The sequence below is a fragment of the Armigeres subalbatus genome, chromosome 1, assembly GCF_024139115.2.
Source record: "Armigeres subalbatus isolate Guangzhou_Male chromosome 1, GZ_Asu_2, whole genome shotgun sequence".
Classification (NCBI taxonomy): domain Eukaryota; kingdom Metazoa; phylum Arthropoda; class Insecta; order Diptera; family Culicidae; genus Armigeres; species Armigeres subalbatus.
The window spans coordinates 112,071,503-112,090,609 of record NC_085139.1 but is presented as its reverse complement, the minus strand read 5'-3'; the positions used below and the strand labels follow the sequence as shown (position 1 = coordinate 112,090,609).

The 19,107-nt window shown below is 41.3% G+C and overlaps 2 protein-coding genes across 2 annotated transcripts in view; both read right to left on the bottom strand.

The window, feature by feature from the left end:
• Positions 1 to 19,107, bottom strand: part of LOC134205450 (probable peptidoglycan muropeptide transporter SLC46) — a 105,280-nt gene that overhangs the window by 35,163 nt on the left and 51,010 nt on the right. The gene's annotated exons all lie outside the window — the stretch shown is intronic.
• LOC134206435 (uncharacterized) lies at positions 9,761 to 10,681 on the bottom strand. The gene has a single exon (XM_062682151.1). It carries the CDS (start codon positions 10,679 to 10,681, stop codon positions 9,761 to 9,763), a length of 921 nt encoding a protein of 306 aa, XP_062538135.1.

The following is a 19,107-nucleotide window of genomic DNA, read 5'->3' as shown; positions in this document are numbered from 1 at the left end:
AGAACAACGTCGGGTATATGCGAAGAAGTCGACGGAACGATTGGTTCGACGAAGAGTGCAGACAGATTCTGGAGGAGAAGGACGCAGCGCGGGCGGTCGCACTGCAGCAAGGTACACGGCAGAACGTGGAACGTTATAGACGGAAGCGGAGACTGCAGACCCGCCTTTTTCAGAAGAAGAAACGCCGCCTGGAAGAAGCGGAGTGCGAGGAGATGGAATAGCAGTGCCGTTCTCAAGAAACACGCAAGTTCTATATCAGAAGCTCAATGAATCCCACAAAGGCTTCGTGCCGCGAGCCGAAATGTGCAGGGATAAGGATGGGAGCATCTTGACGGACGAACGTGTGGTGATCGAAAGGTGGAAGCAGCACTACGAACATTTGAATGGCGCTGAAGGTATAGGCAGTGAAAGTCAAGGCAGCGGAGGAGATGACTACGTCAGTTCAGGGGACGATGGAAGCCAACCAGACTCCACCTTGAGGGAAGTTAAGGATGCCATCCAACAGCTAAAGACCAATAAAGCAGCTGATAAGGATGGTATCCGAGCTAAGCTCATCAAGATGGACCCGGAAAAGCTAGCCACTTGCCTGCACAAATTGATAGTCAGAATCTGGGAAACTGTAGCTGTTCATACCGGAGGATTGGGGGAAGGGTTATATGCCCCATCTACAAGAAAGGCGACAAGCGACGAGCGATCACCATCCTTAATGCCGCATACAAAGTGATATCCCAGATCATCTTCTGTCGTCTGTCACCATTAGTGAATGAGTTCGTGGGAAGTTATCAAGCCGGCTTCGTTGACGGCCGCTCGACAACGGACCAGATGTTTACTGTACGGCAAATCCTTCAAAAATGCCGTGAATACCAGGTCCCAACGTACCATCGGTTCGTTGATTTCAATGCGGCATACGACAGTATAGACCGCGTAGAGATATGGAAAATTATGGACGAGAACAGCTTCCCTGGGAAGCTTACCAGACTAATCAAAGCAACGATGGATGGTGTGCAAAACTGTGTGAAGATTTCGACACTCCAGTTCGTTCGAATCGCGCCGGGGACTAAGACAAGGTGATGGACTTTCGTGCCTGTTGTTCAACATTGCGCTAGAAGGTGTCATGTGGAGAGCCGGGTGTAACAGCCGGGGTACGATTTTCAACAGATCCAGTCAATTTATTTGTTTCGCGGATGATATATACATTGTCGGCCGAACATTTGCAAAGGTGGCAGAACTGTACACCCGCCTGAAACGTGAAACAACAAAAGTTGGACTGGTGGTGAATGCGTCAAAGACAAAGTATATGCTTGTGGGTGGAACCGAGCGCGACAGGGTCCGCCTGGGAAGCAGTGTCACAATAGACGGGGATACCTTCGAGGTGGTCGAGGAATTCGTCTACTTCGGATCCTTGCTAACGGCTGATAACAATGTTAGTCGTGAAATACGAAGGCGCATCATCTGTGGAAATCGGGCCTACTACGGGCTCAAGAAGAAACTGCGGTCAAAAAAGATTCGCCACCGCACCAAATGTGTCATGTACAAGACGCTAATAAGACCGGTTGTCCTGTACGGACATGAAACATGGACAATGCTCGAGGAGGACTTGCAAGCACTCGGAGTATTCAAGAGACGGGTGCTCAGGACCATCTTTAGCGGTGTGCAAGAAGTGTGTGGCGGCGTGTGGCGGCGAAGAATGAACCACGAGCTCGCCCAGCTCTACGGCGAACCCAGTATCCAGAAGGTAGCTAAAGCCGGAAGGGTACGATGGGCAGGACATGTTGCAAGAATGCCGGACAACAACTCTGTAAAGATGGTGTTCGCTTCCGATCCGGCGGCAGGTACGAGACGGCGTGGAGCGCAGCGAGCGAGATGGGCAGACCACGAGCAAAACGACTTGGCGAGCGTGAGGCGTATTCGAGGATGGAGAGATGCGGCCTCGAACCGTGTATTGTAGCGTCAAATTGTTGATTCAGTGTCATCTGTTTAGATGTAGACTAAATAAATGAAATGAATGCACATTGTACGAAAAACCATTTCATTGAATAGATTCAGTTTTGATTTTTAAAATATTCCAGTTTCATCATAACATTTTTTCTCATAAATAGGAGAAGAAAACGAATATAAATTAGCAAATATTGGGCTGTCTATTCTTGAGTGATGCGCGGTCGTACAAATGCCAACTTTGTTGTATATATATATATATATATATATATATATATATATATATATATATATATATATATATATATATATATATATATATAATAAAAAAATAAGATAATCAGATGAGCTTTCGCTTGCTTTTCATCGCTTTTGTATCTCTTCTTTTTTCTCTTTTAGTGTGAGTGTTAAGTTTGAAGTGAGTGAAGTGAGTGTTAAGAAGGGGCCCTCCTTAGCCGTGCGGTAAGACGCGCGGCTACAAAGCAAGACCATGCTGAGGGTGGCTGGGTTCGATTTCCGGTGCCGGTCTAGGCAGTTTTCGGATTGGAAATTGTCTCGACTTCCCTGGGCATAAAAGTATCATCGTGTTAGCCTCAAGATATACGAATGCGAAAATGGTAACTTGGCTTAGAAACCTCGCAGTTAGTAACTGTGGAAGTGCTTAATGAACACTAAGCTGCGAGGCGGCTCTGTCCCAGTGTGGGATGTAATGCCAATAAGAAGAAGAAGAAGTTAAGTTTGGTGTGTTTCAACTAACGGTTAATTTGAATCGTTCATGAGTTTTGAGATTTTGGGTTTTTACTAACACTGGTTGTAAGAGGCTTTGAAGTCTCCTTCTAAGCAGCTCGTAAGCTTCCTTTCGGATCGGATACCTCCTGTCAAGTGGCTCAGAAGCCTCCCTTCGAGAGACTCATAAGCCTCTTTTCAAGAAACGCAGAAGGTTTCTTTCAAGAGGGTCGGAAGCCTCTTTCAAGGGGCTTGGGAGTCTCTTTTCGAGAGGCTCGGAAGCCTCTTTCAAGCGGCTTTGAAGCCTCCTTTAAATAGACTTGGAAACCTCCTTTCAAGAGGCTTGGAAGCTTTTTATCAAGAGGCTCCAAAACCCCATTTCAAGATACTCGAAAACCTTCTTCAATATACTCGAAAGCCTCTTTTCAAGAAGCTCGGAAACCTCCTTTCAAGAGGCTCGGAAGCCTCCTTTCATGAAGTTCGAAAGTTTCCTTTCAAGAGACTCGGAAGCTTCCTTTAAAGAGACTTGGAAGTCTGCTTTCAAGAGATACGGAAGCCTCCTTTCAAGTGACCCGGAAACCTCCTTTCCAGAGGTTCAGAAGTCTCCTTTCAAGAGACTCGAAGGTTTCCATTCAAGTGGCTCCGAACCTTTATTTGAAATGCTCGCAAGCCTTCTTTCAAAAGGCTTGGAAGCCTACTTTTAAGAGCAGAGATGCATTCTGACCACGAGAACGCATGTTTGTGTTCATAACGTTCTGAACACAGCAGAATACACAAGAGCATTGACCCTACAGAGCAACTTGGATCCTAGGAAAATAAATTCAAGCGGCGGCATGGTAAGCATTTTTCGTCTAGTAATGGAACACGTAGGCCTCTAACGAATAGAAATCAAGCATGCTCGTATGTTTTTACATAGTTCCAAATCTAGGGAACCTTTGTTACTATGATCATTTTGCTTGCGTACCAACCCACTATGGGGAAAAGGGTGGCCATTAATCAAAAAATTTACTACGTCCAATTTGTCCAATTTATATATCATATGGAAGTATATACCCTAGATAAGAGAATCGGAAAATATTGAAGCGCTGTGTTTATTCAGTCAAAAAATACGGGCTGGCAAAGTAAAAAAAGCTGATGAAACTAAAAAATCATTCCTTACTTTGATTTGTATGTTATGAAGTCAATTTTTCTCCAAATATAAAGTTTTATATACCATTTCAAAGCTCAAAATCTCAGCTTTTTGATAGTTTGCTTTGATTTACACTCAAGGATTAGCATAAAGAGATTGTAGAAGAAAACATTTATTATCATAATTCTTCGCTATAAAATGGTCCCGCAAACCTAATATCCCCAAATGTCCCCTCATCTGTAAATGGGTGATTGAAACATAACCCTAGTACCATCTTTTAGTGAGTGATTTGCATGCGCATATTTGCGCTTTTACGAGAACGTTGCAATCAAAGTTTTCTTGAAAATTGTGGTTTTTATTCTCTATACCTCGTAATGATTAAAAAATGAACAACATTATCACTAGAAATATGATTGTTTGCTATTTTATGCACGCTGTATTGAAAACAAACAAAAAAAATGCCCCAAAAAAATTGAAAAAAAAAATTCATGTGTGTCATTTTTTGCAGGGTTAACGATGGCCCTTAAAGGGTTGAAAAAGGTTCTTAAATATTCCTTCACATAATATATGTTGCATAGAAACTGTTTTCATTGAAAAAATATTTCGGGCCGCCCATATGTATGAGAATTCCCCATAGTGCAACCCAGTGCACACTGAACTGTGTTCAGAGATCAAAACTTAGAACATCAAGGCACGCTATTGGCTCATGTTCTGTTCAGAATGCATCTCTGCTTGAGAGGCTCATCTTCTTCTTCTTATTGGCATTACATCCCCACACTAGGACAGAGCCGCCTCACAGCTTAGTGTTCATTAAGCACTTCAACATTTATTAACTGCGAGGTTTCTAAGCCAGGTTACCATTTTTGCATTCGTATATCATGAGGCTAGCACGATGATACTTTTATGCCCAGGAAAATCGAGACAATTTCCAATCCGAAAATTGCCTGGACCGGCACCGGGAATCGAACCCAGCCACCCTCAGCATGGTCTTGCATTGTAGCCATGCGTCTTACCGCATCGCTAAGGAGGCTCAGAGGGCCTAAGGAGAGAGGCTCAGAATCATCCTTTTAAGAGGATCAAAAGCGTCCTTGCAAAATGCTTAGAAGCCTCCTTCTAAAATCCTCGGAAACCTCTATTCAACAGACTCGGAAGCCTTCCTTCAAGAGACTCGGAAGCATCCTTTCTAGAGCCTCCGAAGCCTACTTTCAAGAGGCTCGGACTGCCGTAATCTGAAAAAGTGACGTTTACGCCATTTTCCAAAAATGGTGTTAACGGGTACGAGCTCTTTAACAGAAAAATGGAAAACATGTATGTTGTAAATTGGCGCTTACGTCACTTTTCCAGATTGCGGCAGCGGAGGCCTCCTTTTAAGAGCCTCGGTAGCTTCCAAAAGTCCTGGAAGTATGTAGGGGAAATGTTCCGATCTCCATCTCACTGTACATATATCCATCTCATCGCTAAACAAAGAACTACGGCACCAAATTCGTCGCTTCTTTTGGTCAACATGCGTGCTCATAGCTGAAAAAAATCACAAAAATAATAAACAAACCGAATTCCTTTCTATTGCTTTGTTTTTGATGGGATTGAAATAGGATCTATGAGATGAAGTGGCGAACGTTCCCCTATAACCTTAATTTGAATTGGGAAGCTTCAATGAATGTAAAAGCACGAAGGGATACCACTCCAGAAAAAGGTTGAGAACCGCTGGTCTAGAGGGTTGTATCACTTGTGTCTTGAATAATGCTCTTTTTACCGAAGTTTGATATATGTAGAAACATACCGAGACTAGCCAAAAGTTTCTTTAATAAAGACAAAGAAAAAAAAAGTTTGATATGTTGGACTTTGAAATATGTACATCTAAAAGTTACTACTTCACTGGAAGAACCAGGCTCCTAGAATACCGCGCATTTTTTTTAATGAATAATGAAGTTTGATACTTCGCAAGATGGGCTTTACATCACATAAAAAAGACCACATGGTCACGGAACCATTTTCCCGGAATTCCACGGAACCTGACCAACACTACTTAGATACCATGGAATTAGCCCTATCGAACATGTCTCGCATAACTATGAAGTCTGGAAGGTCGCAAAATGTGTTTCAGATCGCATCAAAACGAGGCCACTTCCCCGGGGGAACCAGGTTCCCGGACTGCCACGGAACATGCTCAAAACAATCTAGGAACCATAGCATAGGCTCTATTGAACATGACTAGTGATATCATGAAGTATATTCGGAATGGAAAAAAAACCTACCTCACTCGACCCCGGGATTATTCCAGAACTATGTGGCTAATTCCAGTTCTTTTCCCATTTTTGACATCTAACCGGACCGTTTGGTTGGTGGATCGTCAAAGTCGGTTGAAAATGGTGCTGGGATTTTTTAAAATATTTTTTTAATATCTAAACAGTATCAAGGGAGGTTGAGTGTTAATTGAAAAGAATAAAAAGGCGCATCGCTGTTAAGTAATTTATCAAATGGAGCGCACGTTGGAATTCCCTCGTTTGGTGGTTTTCAACAATCGCTCATTATGAGCTAGCAATTCGCCATCTAAAAAGCTTGACCTAACGTCCAACAGAATGACAAAAAAATCCTACTCTATTCGGATTATCAGTACATACAAAAACCATGCCCAAAAGTGATTCCCCGGCACTGTAAACTTTCTAGAGTCATTTATCGTTCACGTTAGGATAAACCGCACTGATCTATGGTATGAGCGTTTTTTCCATGTTGGGTACATTCATTTCGGAGACCAGTTTTTTGATCTAATTGATAATTAAGAAATAAGAAAACGCATCGTTGGTCGTTGATTTTGGACATACATTTATTTATTTATTTATGCTGCTGTTCTCCCCTCATGTATCTATGGATAACCGTACGGGTACTAGAGGTGAGCCAGCCCAGGGCTGCAAACCAAACCTGTCTCCATTCCACTCTGGGCTCATAGCTGCATGTCACAACCAACGAAGGGGACGCAAATCATCTTTCACCCAATCGATCATCCTTTCTCGCTGTTCACCTTTCCAAACCCCACCACATCCTACGTAGGCGCCACACGGGCATTGGCGTAAATAAGGGGGGGCCAGGGGGGGCCTGGCTCTCCCCAGACCGACTTGTGGCCCCCCCAGAAAATTTTAAAATCGGATTCCAAAATACTAAATTTTTATGTACCACATGTTCCTTATTCCGCCTTGCATCATATGTCTTCTTTGATAAATTTTTCGGCAAAGTATCAAACTTGGCGTTGCAAAATGCCATGTCCAAATAATATGGCAATTATATTAATAACTAGCAGACCCGACGAACTTCGTATCGCCTAAAATTGATTTATTCTCTGATTAGATCTCGAGCTATGCAGAAATTTCGGTTTCATTTGTTTGGAAGCCCCCCTTTCCAAAGGAGGGAAGGGTCTCGAACCGTCTTAAGAACCTTCCCCAGCCCCAAAAACCTCTGCATACAAATTTTCACGCCGATCGGCCCAGTAGTTTCGGAGTCTATAAGGTACAGACAGACAGAAATTCATTTTTATGTATATAAAAAAAGAAAAAAGATATGGTTGCACGAATATGTTACCCATAATGCCACTGCCAGATAGCGGAAGTTAGATTGTAATAAAATAGCACAAACACCCTATTCCCGTTCCAAATTGTTGATTCAGTGTTATCTGTTTAGATGTAGAGTAAATAAATGAAATGAATGACTCTATTCCCGTCCGCAGCGTTTACTACTCTGGCGCATCTCAACCGAGTGGCTTGGTTTTTGGTACCGTTCTGACTCAAATCCCGAGCATGACTCATATTCCGAACACTGGCGTTTTAGCGCCCTAAAACTAAAACTGTCATTGGTTTTCCGCACTGAGGATCAAGATAACAAACGAATTCAAACTCCTGTGGAGAAAATTACACGAATAAAGTTAAAATGGGCATTTAAAAGCTAAAGTTCGGAATATGAGTCATGTTCGGAATTTGAGTCAAAACGGTACATGGCTAGTATTTGTTGATTTCTAGTTGGCGCAACCGGGTTTTATCGACTCGCGCTTCTTTGTCGGACTCAACAATACGACTATCCCTTCTCTGCCAACTATTCCTCGTCACTCCAAATAACAGAAGGCGGAAATTCTGCCAAAGGTCCAAGGCTCGTATTCTTATTGGAATTGTGAAAAGCATTATTACCACTTGGGGTTTTAAAGTTAAAATTTTAAGTTATCGGACCGTCGTCGGGGAGACAACGGGTCAAATGGGGGTAAGAATGGGTCATAGAATGCTTGTAGAATAGATTTAATGTATCTGAGAACAATAAAACTGAATTATAAGTGACCTTTTTGAACGATTTTGTTATCCGACCTCCAGACTGTCGGTGAGGGCTCGGACGTCACCCCTGACTACGGTATCCAACAATTTTTTTATATTTTAAGTTATGGTAATTTTGTTCTAAACCAGTGACATAAGTAATCGAAAGAATTATTTTAAAATATGACAACATCCCTCAATGCACCAAACTGTTCTACGTAGTTTACGTTGGGCGGTCGTGTCTTGTACACAACCCTTCAGATTTTTCAATGTCGGCGATGATTGCAAACTGCGGCAAATCATCTTGGATGACAGGACCAACCAGAAGCGCGTCGTTGAGTGAGACACCGCTGTCGCTTGAGCATGACGCATCGAAAACCACACGTAATTTCGTGGTGATACTGTCAGGTCTGACGATGCAGTGGTGAGGCAGATAGTACGATGGAAGTGTATGGGTTTCCGCATCCGATATAGGCTGCATATGTCCGAGCTGCACGTACTCGTGTATGAAAGCAGTGTATGCTTCCTTTACCGCAGGAGTAGCGTTCAACCGACGCTCAAGCGAGTAGAAACGACGATCTGCAATATCTTTAGAACTCCCAAGCATGGAAATCACTGAAGACTTCGTCGGTAGAGCGACGATGAAACGACCAGACGGATCCCTTTCGACTGTTTTTTCAAAAAACTTTTCACATTCAGCCTCTTCTACGGAGTGAGTGCTAAACGTGCGACACGATTCAATTTCCCAGAACCGTGGTCCGTGATAGTTGATCTTCAATCGTTGGGCTAGGTGCAACGTGTGCAAAATTCGATACCGAGGCAGAAGGTATCTTTGCTTGAACCTTCCCGGATACTACCCATCCTAAGGCAGTATTCTGCAACACAGGATCTCCGCTTCCATGCTTAATTTGACCATCTCGTAGAAGGTCGTAGAAAATGTCAACGCCGAGAATCAGATCGATTGTGCCAGGTTGATCGAATGTGGGATCTGCTAATACGACGTCTGACGGCCATCTCGATCGGCAAATATCAACAGCTTGATTTGGCAGTTCTAATGTCAACTTTGGAAGTACATGGAACTTCCAATTATCCTCGAAATCAGCACAGTGAGACTGAATGCGAATGATGGTTGTGTGTTTGGAAGAAGTAGACGAAAGGCCTACACCGCTGATTGGGACGAACTCCTTTGTGCGACGAAGCTTCAGTTTTTGTACAATATTCTCCGAAACGAAATTGAGCTGCGATCCGGAATCCAACAATGCGCGGGCCCACAATGAAAAGCCAGATGAAGAGAATACTTTCACCAGAGCCGTCGACAAAAGAACGGTTGCAGGAACGATATGCTCGGCTTTGGTGAAGGGTATCGAAAAGTGGCTGGTTTGTGGGGCAGGGACCGCGGAGGCTGGGGGTTGGCTTTCCGGTTGCAGAGCCTGTTTGCTCGATGAAGCAGACTGCTGACGATTGGTCTGAGTGTACGAGAACGAAGTCTGTGGATCTGTTGGTTTGGTAGGTGGAATCGATTGGCTATTTGGAACGATGGGTCTTTGATGCAGCATTGTGTGGTGTCTTTGCTGACAAACACGACAAGTTCCACTCATACAGGCTTTGACGAGATGCGAAGGTGACAAACAGTTAATGCACAGAGCGTTTTTCTTAGTGGCTTCAAACCGTTGAACAGGAGTCATTTTTCGAAACACTTCGCATTGGGGGAGCGGTGTGTGGATGAGCGAGAAGAATCGGTCGGTCGACCTTTAGACGCGTCAAGGGATTGCAGTACCAGACTATGATTGCGCAGGAAATTCACGGTGAGATCGGTGTAGCTAGGAACCAGCGTTGATTTCCGGTGGGTTTCCCAATGGCGGAGAGTTGCAGGATCCAAACGAGAACTCAGCATAAACACCAACAATGTACTCCAGTTGGCTGTTCGTTCTCCCGTCTTCTCCAGCATTTTCAAATTGCGCTCGAACGTATCGATCAAGCGATTCACAGACTCGTGACACTCTTTTTTGACAGGATCGGCCGTGAAAAGCGCTTCAACGTATGACTTTACGATCAGGTATTTATTCTCAAAGCGCTTCTCAAGAAGTTCCCACGCCACAGCATAATTATCGGAGGTCACTTCTATCACCTCAACTACGCGCTTCGCCTCCTTCGAGAGGGACGAAAGAAGGTAAGAAAATTTGTCCACGTCGCTAAGATGGGTATTTGACGCAATCAGCGACTGGAACGAGTCTCGAAAAGAAGGCCACTCCCTAATAGTTCCATCAAAAATTGGCAATTTGATCTCCGGCAGCTTAACCCGAACTTGCTGCGCCGGAATAGGTACGACTCCTCTGGATGCGTTACCCTTAAGTTGAATTTTGGACAGAATGAATCCCTTAAGTCTCAAATAAGAGGACTCGAATGAGGCTCTTGCCTCTCTATTCGCTTGTTCAATTGATTGAGGTTCAACTGAAGCCCCTTTTTGCGATTGCTGTAGTGCGTCTGCCTCCAGCCTTTGCTTAAGATCATTTTGGAATTCATCTGAAACCTCTAGTTGCAACCTAGTATCTTTATAATCATCAAAAATCTCCTCGAGACGCTCTTTCCACCCCTCGAGCATGACACCACAGACAAACAGACGTAACAGCTAGAACAATTTGTTTCAAAATCCATAGCCCAGTTATTTTACCACCACCTAACGTGCATGTTGTACAAAACAAAGCTTAGTACAATAATGTCAACAGAAGGCGCTAGTGTGAGATGTCAAATATAAAGGAATACGATGCGCGCGCTCCTGGATGTGAAACTCGCAAGCAGTTGAATATGAAACGACCGTTGAGCTCATGGTCGATGGGAATTTCCTCAGTGTTACGTCTGTTTGTCTGTGATGACACTGTCCCTTTATCTTGGTACTCGTCAACCAGATGAGCCAGATTCCGCAAAGAATCCCGACAGAAACGTTCTCCCTTTGCCAACCTTCTTAAATTCGGGGCCATAGCGCGCACTAAAACAATCGCAGATGATGTGTGTATGCAGGTTTTTGCCAAGTTCCACCCCAAATGCCAAAATTCCGTGATTTGTATCCAATCAGATCATGCAAAATTCTCGAAAACTTCAGCGATACGGGAAATCTTTCAAAGGTGATTATTTCAAGACAAAATTTTCAAAACGACTTATCTGCTTTTGTAAACAAAGATTCAAACGACGATTTGAAGAATCTGATAGCTCTCCCACGCAAATCAACACCACCAATAGGTAGTTGAAGGTTTCCGCTGCATGTTGATGGTATTGGTTTGCGTGGGAGAGCTATCAGATTCGTCAAATCGTCGTTTGAATCTTTGTTTACAAAAGCAGATAAGTCGTTTTGAAAATTTTGTCTTGATTTCCTCGCGATCGGATATACAGCATGCAGTACCAGTGTTGGGAAATGTACATTAAAACACTTTGATTATGCGAATGTTTATCTTTTTTTCAGTCAAATTTCTTGCGCCAAACAAGCCGAAACAGTTTGCCAAAAAAAATGTACGCGACATCGTGACATTTATTTTTCCGATGAAGCAAACTGTTTGCTTGCTGCTACGTTAGAGTCGTGCCGGCGCGCGGTCAACATTTGCGTGAGATTTTTTGTTTCGGCTCGTGCGCAGCACAAACAGCACAGAATCGAGTTTAATTACCTGTGGCGCAAAGCCTAGAAGGAGTGCTATCCGTAGGTACTGATTTATTCGTTCTTGTCTCTAAATCAAGCAAGTAGTAATGAAATGAATATTTCCCACCAAAAACGGTTATACGTTATGAAATTATTGTACGAAAACATTAATTGTGGGGAGAGAAAATGGTAAAAGCATGTGCTGACTGTCGTCTGCTTGGCGTGGCTGCTGCTGTGGCTGCCGTGGTTTTGTTTATATTTTTTTGCATAGAAGAAGGAATGGTAAAAAGAAATGTCAACCATTCCCGTCCCTAGCAGTACTTACAATCGTCGATGATGTACCCAAGCCAACCAACCCCGCGAAACAAGCACTAGTTCTTGAAGCCACCGTTTGTTGGTGTGGCGCTAGTGCTGTTCTTGAAGTTTAAAGCTCCGTTCATATTGCACCGATTACATTTCGCGCGGGTATTTAATGATCGCAAAATGAAATCGTGAAAATTTAAATTTCAATATCTTAAATAATATTGTTCTGTTTTCGTCATTTACCCAGCATTTTACGTGCGGTAATAGCCGCCACAATATAATTATCATCGAAATAAGCCGAAATTTATAAAAGACAATGAAATAATTTCGATAGCCGCCACAATTAAACATGTTCTGGTAAGGTGCAATGTATCTGACGATTGTCTTGTGTCGTTTGACATCGCAGCGATCATCATAATCCTCACGAATTTAAGGTTGGTTTAAGGTTGCATGAAAAAAAAGACCCCATAAAAAATCTTCCCGGCTTTCCCCCAGACTAAATCGGTTCTCGTCGGTAGCATCGACCGGTCTTGGATCCGACGTATTTAGAAATTGTTTCACCATTGTTTTATGGGATTTTTACAGGAGTGCTAGCCGACGCTAGTGAGATTGAGCTTTTATGTCGGGCAGCCTGCGTTTGCGGCGCTGAGGTGCGATTTGAATCTTTACACACGATTTCAACGAAATTTTGTTCGAGCATCCACGTCTGTTCTCTGTGAAATAAGCTTATCAGAATCCGAATGGAAACACACATTAAGGTCCGTCTCATTCACCGAATTGAACTTGAAAGTGCCAGTTCGAAGATAGATTTAATCATTAAAACATAAACCATTAACCATTAAAACATAAATCTATCAAAAGTAATCTTGCTCTGCAAGCAGAGTTATTCGATAATTATTGAACTACCACTATGAGATATGAGACAGCACACCTACTTTTCAGTTGACGAAATAAATTTATCTATTTGATCTTGGCGCATAAACTCTTTGGTTACAAACTTGAGCTCACTATAATGAGGGCGTCGAAACTAAGATAAATTAATCTACTTATCCATTGTACGTGTCATCGACAGGTGTTTTATGGAACACTATTGGAACCTTTTACTTTTACATTTGATCTGATTCAACTGGAAGTGGATATCACATTCTGGATACAATTTTGCTTTACTCTGGACCATTTGTGTGTTGACAGAATAATAGTTTTTGGAAGCATAATGGACTTAGCGTAAAAGTCAGGAGATTAAAAATAATAACTATCGAGCTGCCAATGTTCATGTTCATGCACCGGAAAAGGTTTTTTTGGCTGACCAGAAACCTAACTACAGTGCCCATGTCGCAAATGTGTAACATTTGAATTTTTGCTGATTATGAGTTAATCTTAAGAATCCTAGGTAACCAAAAAATTAAATCAGTTTGGTAGTGATTCAAATTGGTGCATTTAATCTTAATATGAATCTAAGACATGCATCTTCCAGCAGCTGCCCTAGATAAGTTTAGGTTCAGATTCAAAAGCTCAAAACTGTTGCACAGCTTTGTTCTATTTTCACGAGATTCAAATATTTCTTTTATGTTTCGGCGATTGAAAACGTTATTTTTACTACGGAATTCGGATCAATGCACTTTTTCAATAACGCGGCATTTCTGAACAGCATGATAATTATTTTATTTATTTAAACAAAATTCAAACATTATTTTGCTTCAGATTTTAACGAGAATAATGTTCTAAAATTTGAAGGAAAAATGAATCACTGCTGATCAATCAGTTAATTGGTTTGCAGTTTTATGTTTCTACTTGCAAAAAAAAGGTTTTCAAACAGAAATATGCATTAGGAATTAAAGGTCCACTATTTATCACAATGCCAAATATTTGTCAAATTATTTCAGACATCTATCAAACTGTTTAGATATCGACATGGGTATCAGGCTGACTTGACAAATTTGTTTTTATTATTAACTAGTCGCCCCGGCAGACGTTGTCCTGCATAGTAGGCGAAAATGCGCGTTGTGAACTGCCATTGCCAGATTTCCATACGAATCCTAATTTTAGTTTTTCACGATTTGCTTAACCCTACGCATGATTATCGCATGAGAAAATATCATATAAACCCGTCGGAAACGATACCAAACATATCTGCTGAAGGAGTGAAATAAATCCATCCAGCCGTTTTCGAGATATGCGGATACGAACACAGACCATTTCATTTTTATTATATAGAGAAGAAGATTTGGTATTTATTTGCTATTGTGAAAAAGACAGTGCTGATAACTTTTGCGTTATATCGAAACATGTGTATCTGAAACGAACGAATCAGCTATAGAGATAATCGCAATAAAGTTTTGAAACATATTTTAGATGGTGCTCTTTTTCTTTTAACGACAGCTTAAAATCGAGCCTAAAATAAAAATACTGTTTATTTATTTTTTATTAGAATTAAATCTGCGCTCAAGCGATATTGTCGCATGCGTCACTGTGTTCCGTGCTTAAAGCCACCGCTTGACAGCTAGCACCAAGTTTAGCACCAAGTTTTCGGCTTCAATCACATTGTATGCAGATGACAGCCGTTTCAGGGGGCTGAAGCCAACCCACGCGGTAATGCCCAAGCCACGTCTGCTCACTGTTGCTATAGAACGCCACCGACAAAGGTGATCGGAAACAATGCAGCAATAGACCAGCTTCACAATTGAGAGATGGCTTCGATGATTGCACACTATCAGCGACCGTTAGCACCAACAACTATGGTTTCGCAATAACTACACTGTACGCGGAGGTAATTGTTCGAGATACGTTCATTTATTCACAGTTCGCATATGCTTGATATTTAGTTCTTATCACTTAATTCCACTTTGCCAATCCGAGCCGACGTAGACAAAATCGCGAACACAATATCCAACAGCAAACAATCTGGTTCGAAGGACCATATTTATGTAGCAATTTCGAATTTGGATTGATTGTGCTGCGATTTTGTTGGAAACGATAGACGGCGAGATTTATTGCTCTACTGAATATACGCGACGATATTACAGTACGATGCGTTCGAATTTTTATTTGCGACTGACTCTCTAATTCTACAGCAGGTAATTTACATAATCAAATGGAATGATAGGAACGAAGATTGATATCGATCGGCTTTCCGATCGAATGCTGCTAATGCTAAGAGCTGATAAGTAAGAAGAGTTGAGATTGAGAGAATCAACACACTATCGTTTTCTAGCAGTTTGTGCTTCCACGGACTACGATACTACTTTTAGATTTTGGATTCAACAAAGTGTTTTTCATCCAATTCTTAAATAACATTTTTTCAAAAATCCCAAAAATGTGGAATTTTCCTATAGGTCTATAGGCGTTCAATCTCTCCGTCTCACAGTTTTTTTATATGGAGTGTGAGAAAATAACCGACTTCCTCCTTTCCCTTGCCTTCAAAGCCCTCACCTTCAAAGTACTTTTAAAAATCGGAATATCATACAATTATCATTAAGTTGGGATGAAAGTACGACCCTTTTATTTAAACGTTTTCGAAGCATTCCGCATATCATACAAACGTAAATAAAGAGATCCAAAACTGCAAAGCTTATTAAGAAAACCTTGTGCATAATTTATTAATGAAAATGCGATTAACATAGTTATACAAAGAAGCCACATATCGTCCATTTTGGAAGCCACGTGCTGTTTACGATAATTTTTCAAGAGCAAGAGCTGAGAGAGCCATGAAGCGCATAAGGGCGAAACACTGGTAGATCATTTGCTTACTTATGCTGAACAATACACTTTAATGTTAACACTGTACACACATTGTAACGTCAGATTTGGGTTTTTGGAAATGGGAATATAGGAAAGCATGTGGTGAATTAAAGGACATCGCGATTCAGAATCCCCACCACACATTTATCTATAATTAGTACAATGAATATGAAAAATAGTGAATGTTAACAACAAGAAAAATTAGCGGCAAAGGCATAAAAAACTCTTGGCAACCCGTGCAAGCAGTGCTCTCTATCGCCTAAGAATATTATCTCTCATCAGCTGGGGCCATGGCCCCCCCTAGACCGGGACTCTAGTTACGCCTATGCACACGGGTCTAATCCGCTTGCTCTAGCTAATGCTAGAAGACCTATGTCCGTTTACCTATCACATCCAATTCTCATCTTTTATGCATGAAACGTTAGAGAGACTTCAGCGGCTTAAAATAAAGCGATGAACTCTGGGGTTCAGAAACTTAGAATTCAAGCCCCAGAATTTCTCGCCGATATTGGATGAAACTATCACCTACTAATTACTATTCACCGAACAGCGCAGATTCCATTCATAAACAGAATTGTTTTGTACTAATTATCGTCCAGTACATATTTATTCTCTGCCACACTGTATGCACTATGTTATCTGTTTGTGACAATAAATACCAGACGGAACCCATTGTCAATCTCTCAGTTCTAGGCCAAACCCTGACCGTTACGGTGTTTGATCTCGTGGCTGCCTGGCTGGTTGAATGCAATTGAGGCGCTTGAAATCAACCGTGCATTATTGCCATGCTCGGCAAAAATTAGGCTGGACGCACATTAGCGGAGTGAACAATCGAGACCTACCGACCGACCCGGCAACCATTTAAATCTGTCGCCAGGCCAACAGTCGACCAATTTCATTGTAGAACTGTGCATTCAACTATAGAGACTTGACGATTGCATAATTTTCCACGCTGCTACCATTATTGCTGAATAGGGGATGAAGGTCCGATAGCATAGACCTGTTGTGATCGCCTTCAAACTTAAATCGATAAGTGCGAATCATTTCAAACCGATCTCCCTTACAGACGGTATGTACAGTTGCCATTAGCATATAATTTAGAATCTATGCAGTGACGCGATGAAAATTGTGTCCACGGCAATAAGGTACGCTTGCGAAGTGGACACAATGCATATTTCTTTTTTTGGGCACGATTTTTTTTTTTTCAATGGATGAAACCCATATTGTGGTTTAAGATTAATTGAACGAAATTGTTCCACATTACGAGAACGATGGATACTAATTGGATAATGGATAATTCTTGAAAATAGACGCAATAAAACGCGCTACGGCTGAAACTGCCTAATAGCAACGAGAAAAGAAGTTTATGTATGGCTGATCGACCTTGAAACGAATGTGGAGTGTTTACAAGATTTATCCTACTGCAAAGGGTTTACCCGATTATTGCTTTTATGACTCCTGTTATCCAGATTTATTTTGGTGTTGTTTACGGAAGTTCTTCCGAGAAACCTTACATGGCGGAGACAAACGTGATGTGAATGTATAGTTAATGAGAAGGTACTCTATCATTAGCTTGGGATACGAATAATGCTGTAAACTACCGGTATCATATGTATGAACAACAATTGTGACATAAATACGATATTGACAAAGTGGCGCACGTCGGACGAATTGAAATAATGATAAGGGATCATTATCATTCATCTTTCCCAACTGTTGACTTCAAATGAAGTAGAAAGGCACATCTCATTGTGCACGGCTCACAAACTGTTTCTTCCGAATTGAATATAATTTGAGCAAATTGGATTACCAGCAGTGGGTTGTTGATAGAAGTTGTTTATTTATATTCTAGAACACCGGTCACATGTAAAGCTAGGTATAATCGAATGATTTTTTTGTTTTCTAAATCTGATTATTTCAATTACTATGAAGCGATTCCAACAGAAAAGAATATCTCAGAAATAAAACTGAGTAGTCTTTCGCGAGTTTCGAAAGATATAGTGTCTTCACCATGCCAAGTTTATGTTTGGATGTTCTTCTCGAATCAACTTTGCCCCGCAAACTGTCGTATTTGCGCTCCAATCTTTCTCAGAGATGCGTTGAAGTATAAAACATTATTTCCAATTCAGCAATCGCGCGAATGAACATATGTATCTCACTTCGCTGACCAGTCGGTTTGCTTTTATGACGGTATCCACGTCAGGCCGTTTTATAGATGGATTGGATACCAACAATGTTAATCGGGCTGCTAAATAGCAAGATGACAAAAGAGCATTCAACATAGATATGTCTTCAAAAAATCCCGCCTAGGATGAGATGATGAGAATGATCCTATAAGAGATCTCAGAACTGAGTAAATTCTGGTGATCAAACATTGCAAAACACAGATTAGCATCGATATAAAATCTGCTATACCCTGGCCTACGAGGGAAACAAGCTTTCCGGTAGCGCATATTTGGTTTTCTACTGAAGGTAGCCTCAAACCGCGTGTTTTGGTTCCATGAAATTCAGAAGAACTTCCCAGAGAAATTTAAAAGAATTTCTTGTGGAAATTCGGAACATCTTCATTACAAATTCGAAACTTTTCGCCGTGGAAATTCGGTAGAACTTCCCGTAGAAACTTGAAAGCATTTCTTGTGAAAACGTGTTGTAATTGTAAGTCATGGCTCACTGATGCTCAATTCAAAGAGAGAGCAAGTCAAGTGAGACGTGAGATCGATTAGATATATATCAGCAATGGATATTATGGGCGTAGCCAGGATTTCGAGAAGGGGGGGGCAACTTTTTTGGTCTTCTAAATCGTAGTTTTATAGTAGTTTTATAAAAACACATGAAACCAAATCCAAACCAAATCGAAGCAATAATGATTAAAACAATAATGGATTAAAAAATGCGTGATTTATTGCTCATCAGATATTTTTAAATAAAGTGAGAAAAATATTAACGAACTTAGTATTCAGAAAGAATAAAAAATCGGCTATAACAATTATTATAAAAATCCTGCATTCTTCCATAAGTTTAAGAAAACTAGAACCATACATCTGAATTTCTAAACAAATCCTCTCTGAAATAATATTTATTATAAAATAGGCTGAAAAATCAATATGCAAGCTTTCTCCAGGAATTCCTTCGACAATTGCTCCTGGCATTCTATCCGAAATTCTATCAGGGATTCTTTAGGAATGCCTCCAGCAACTTCTTCGGCAGTGTCTTCAGGAATTCCACCATAAATTTTGCTGGGAATGGATCCGAAAATTCCACCATTATTTACTCCAAGAAAATCTTCACGAACTTCTTTATAAGTTCTGCAGAATTCCCTGCAATCATTCAAATAATTTCGTGCTGTTTCTCATAATTTT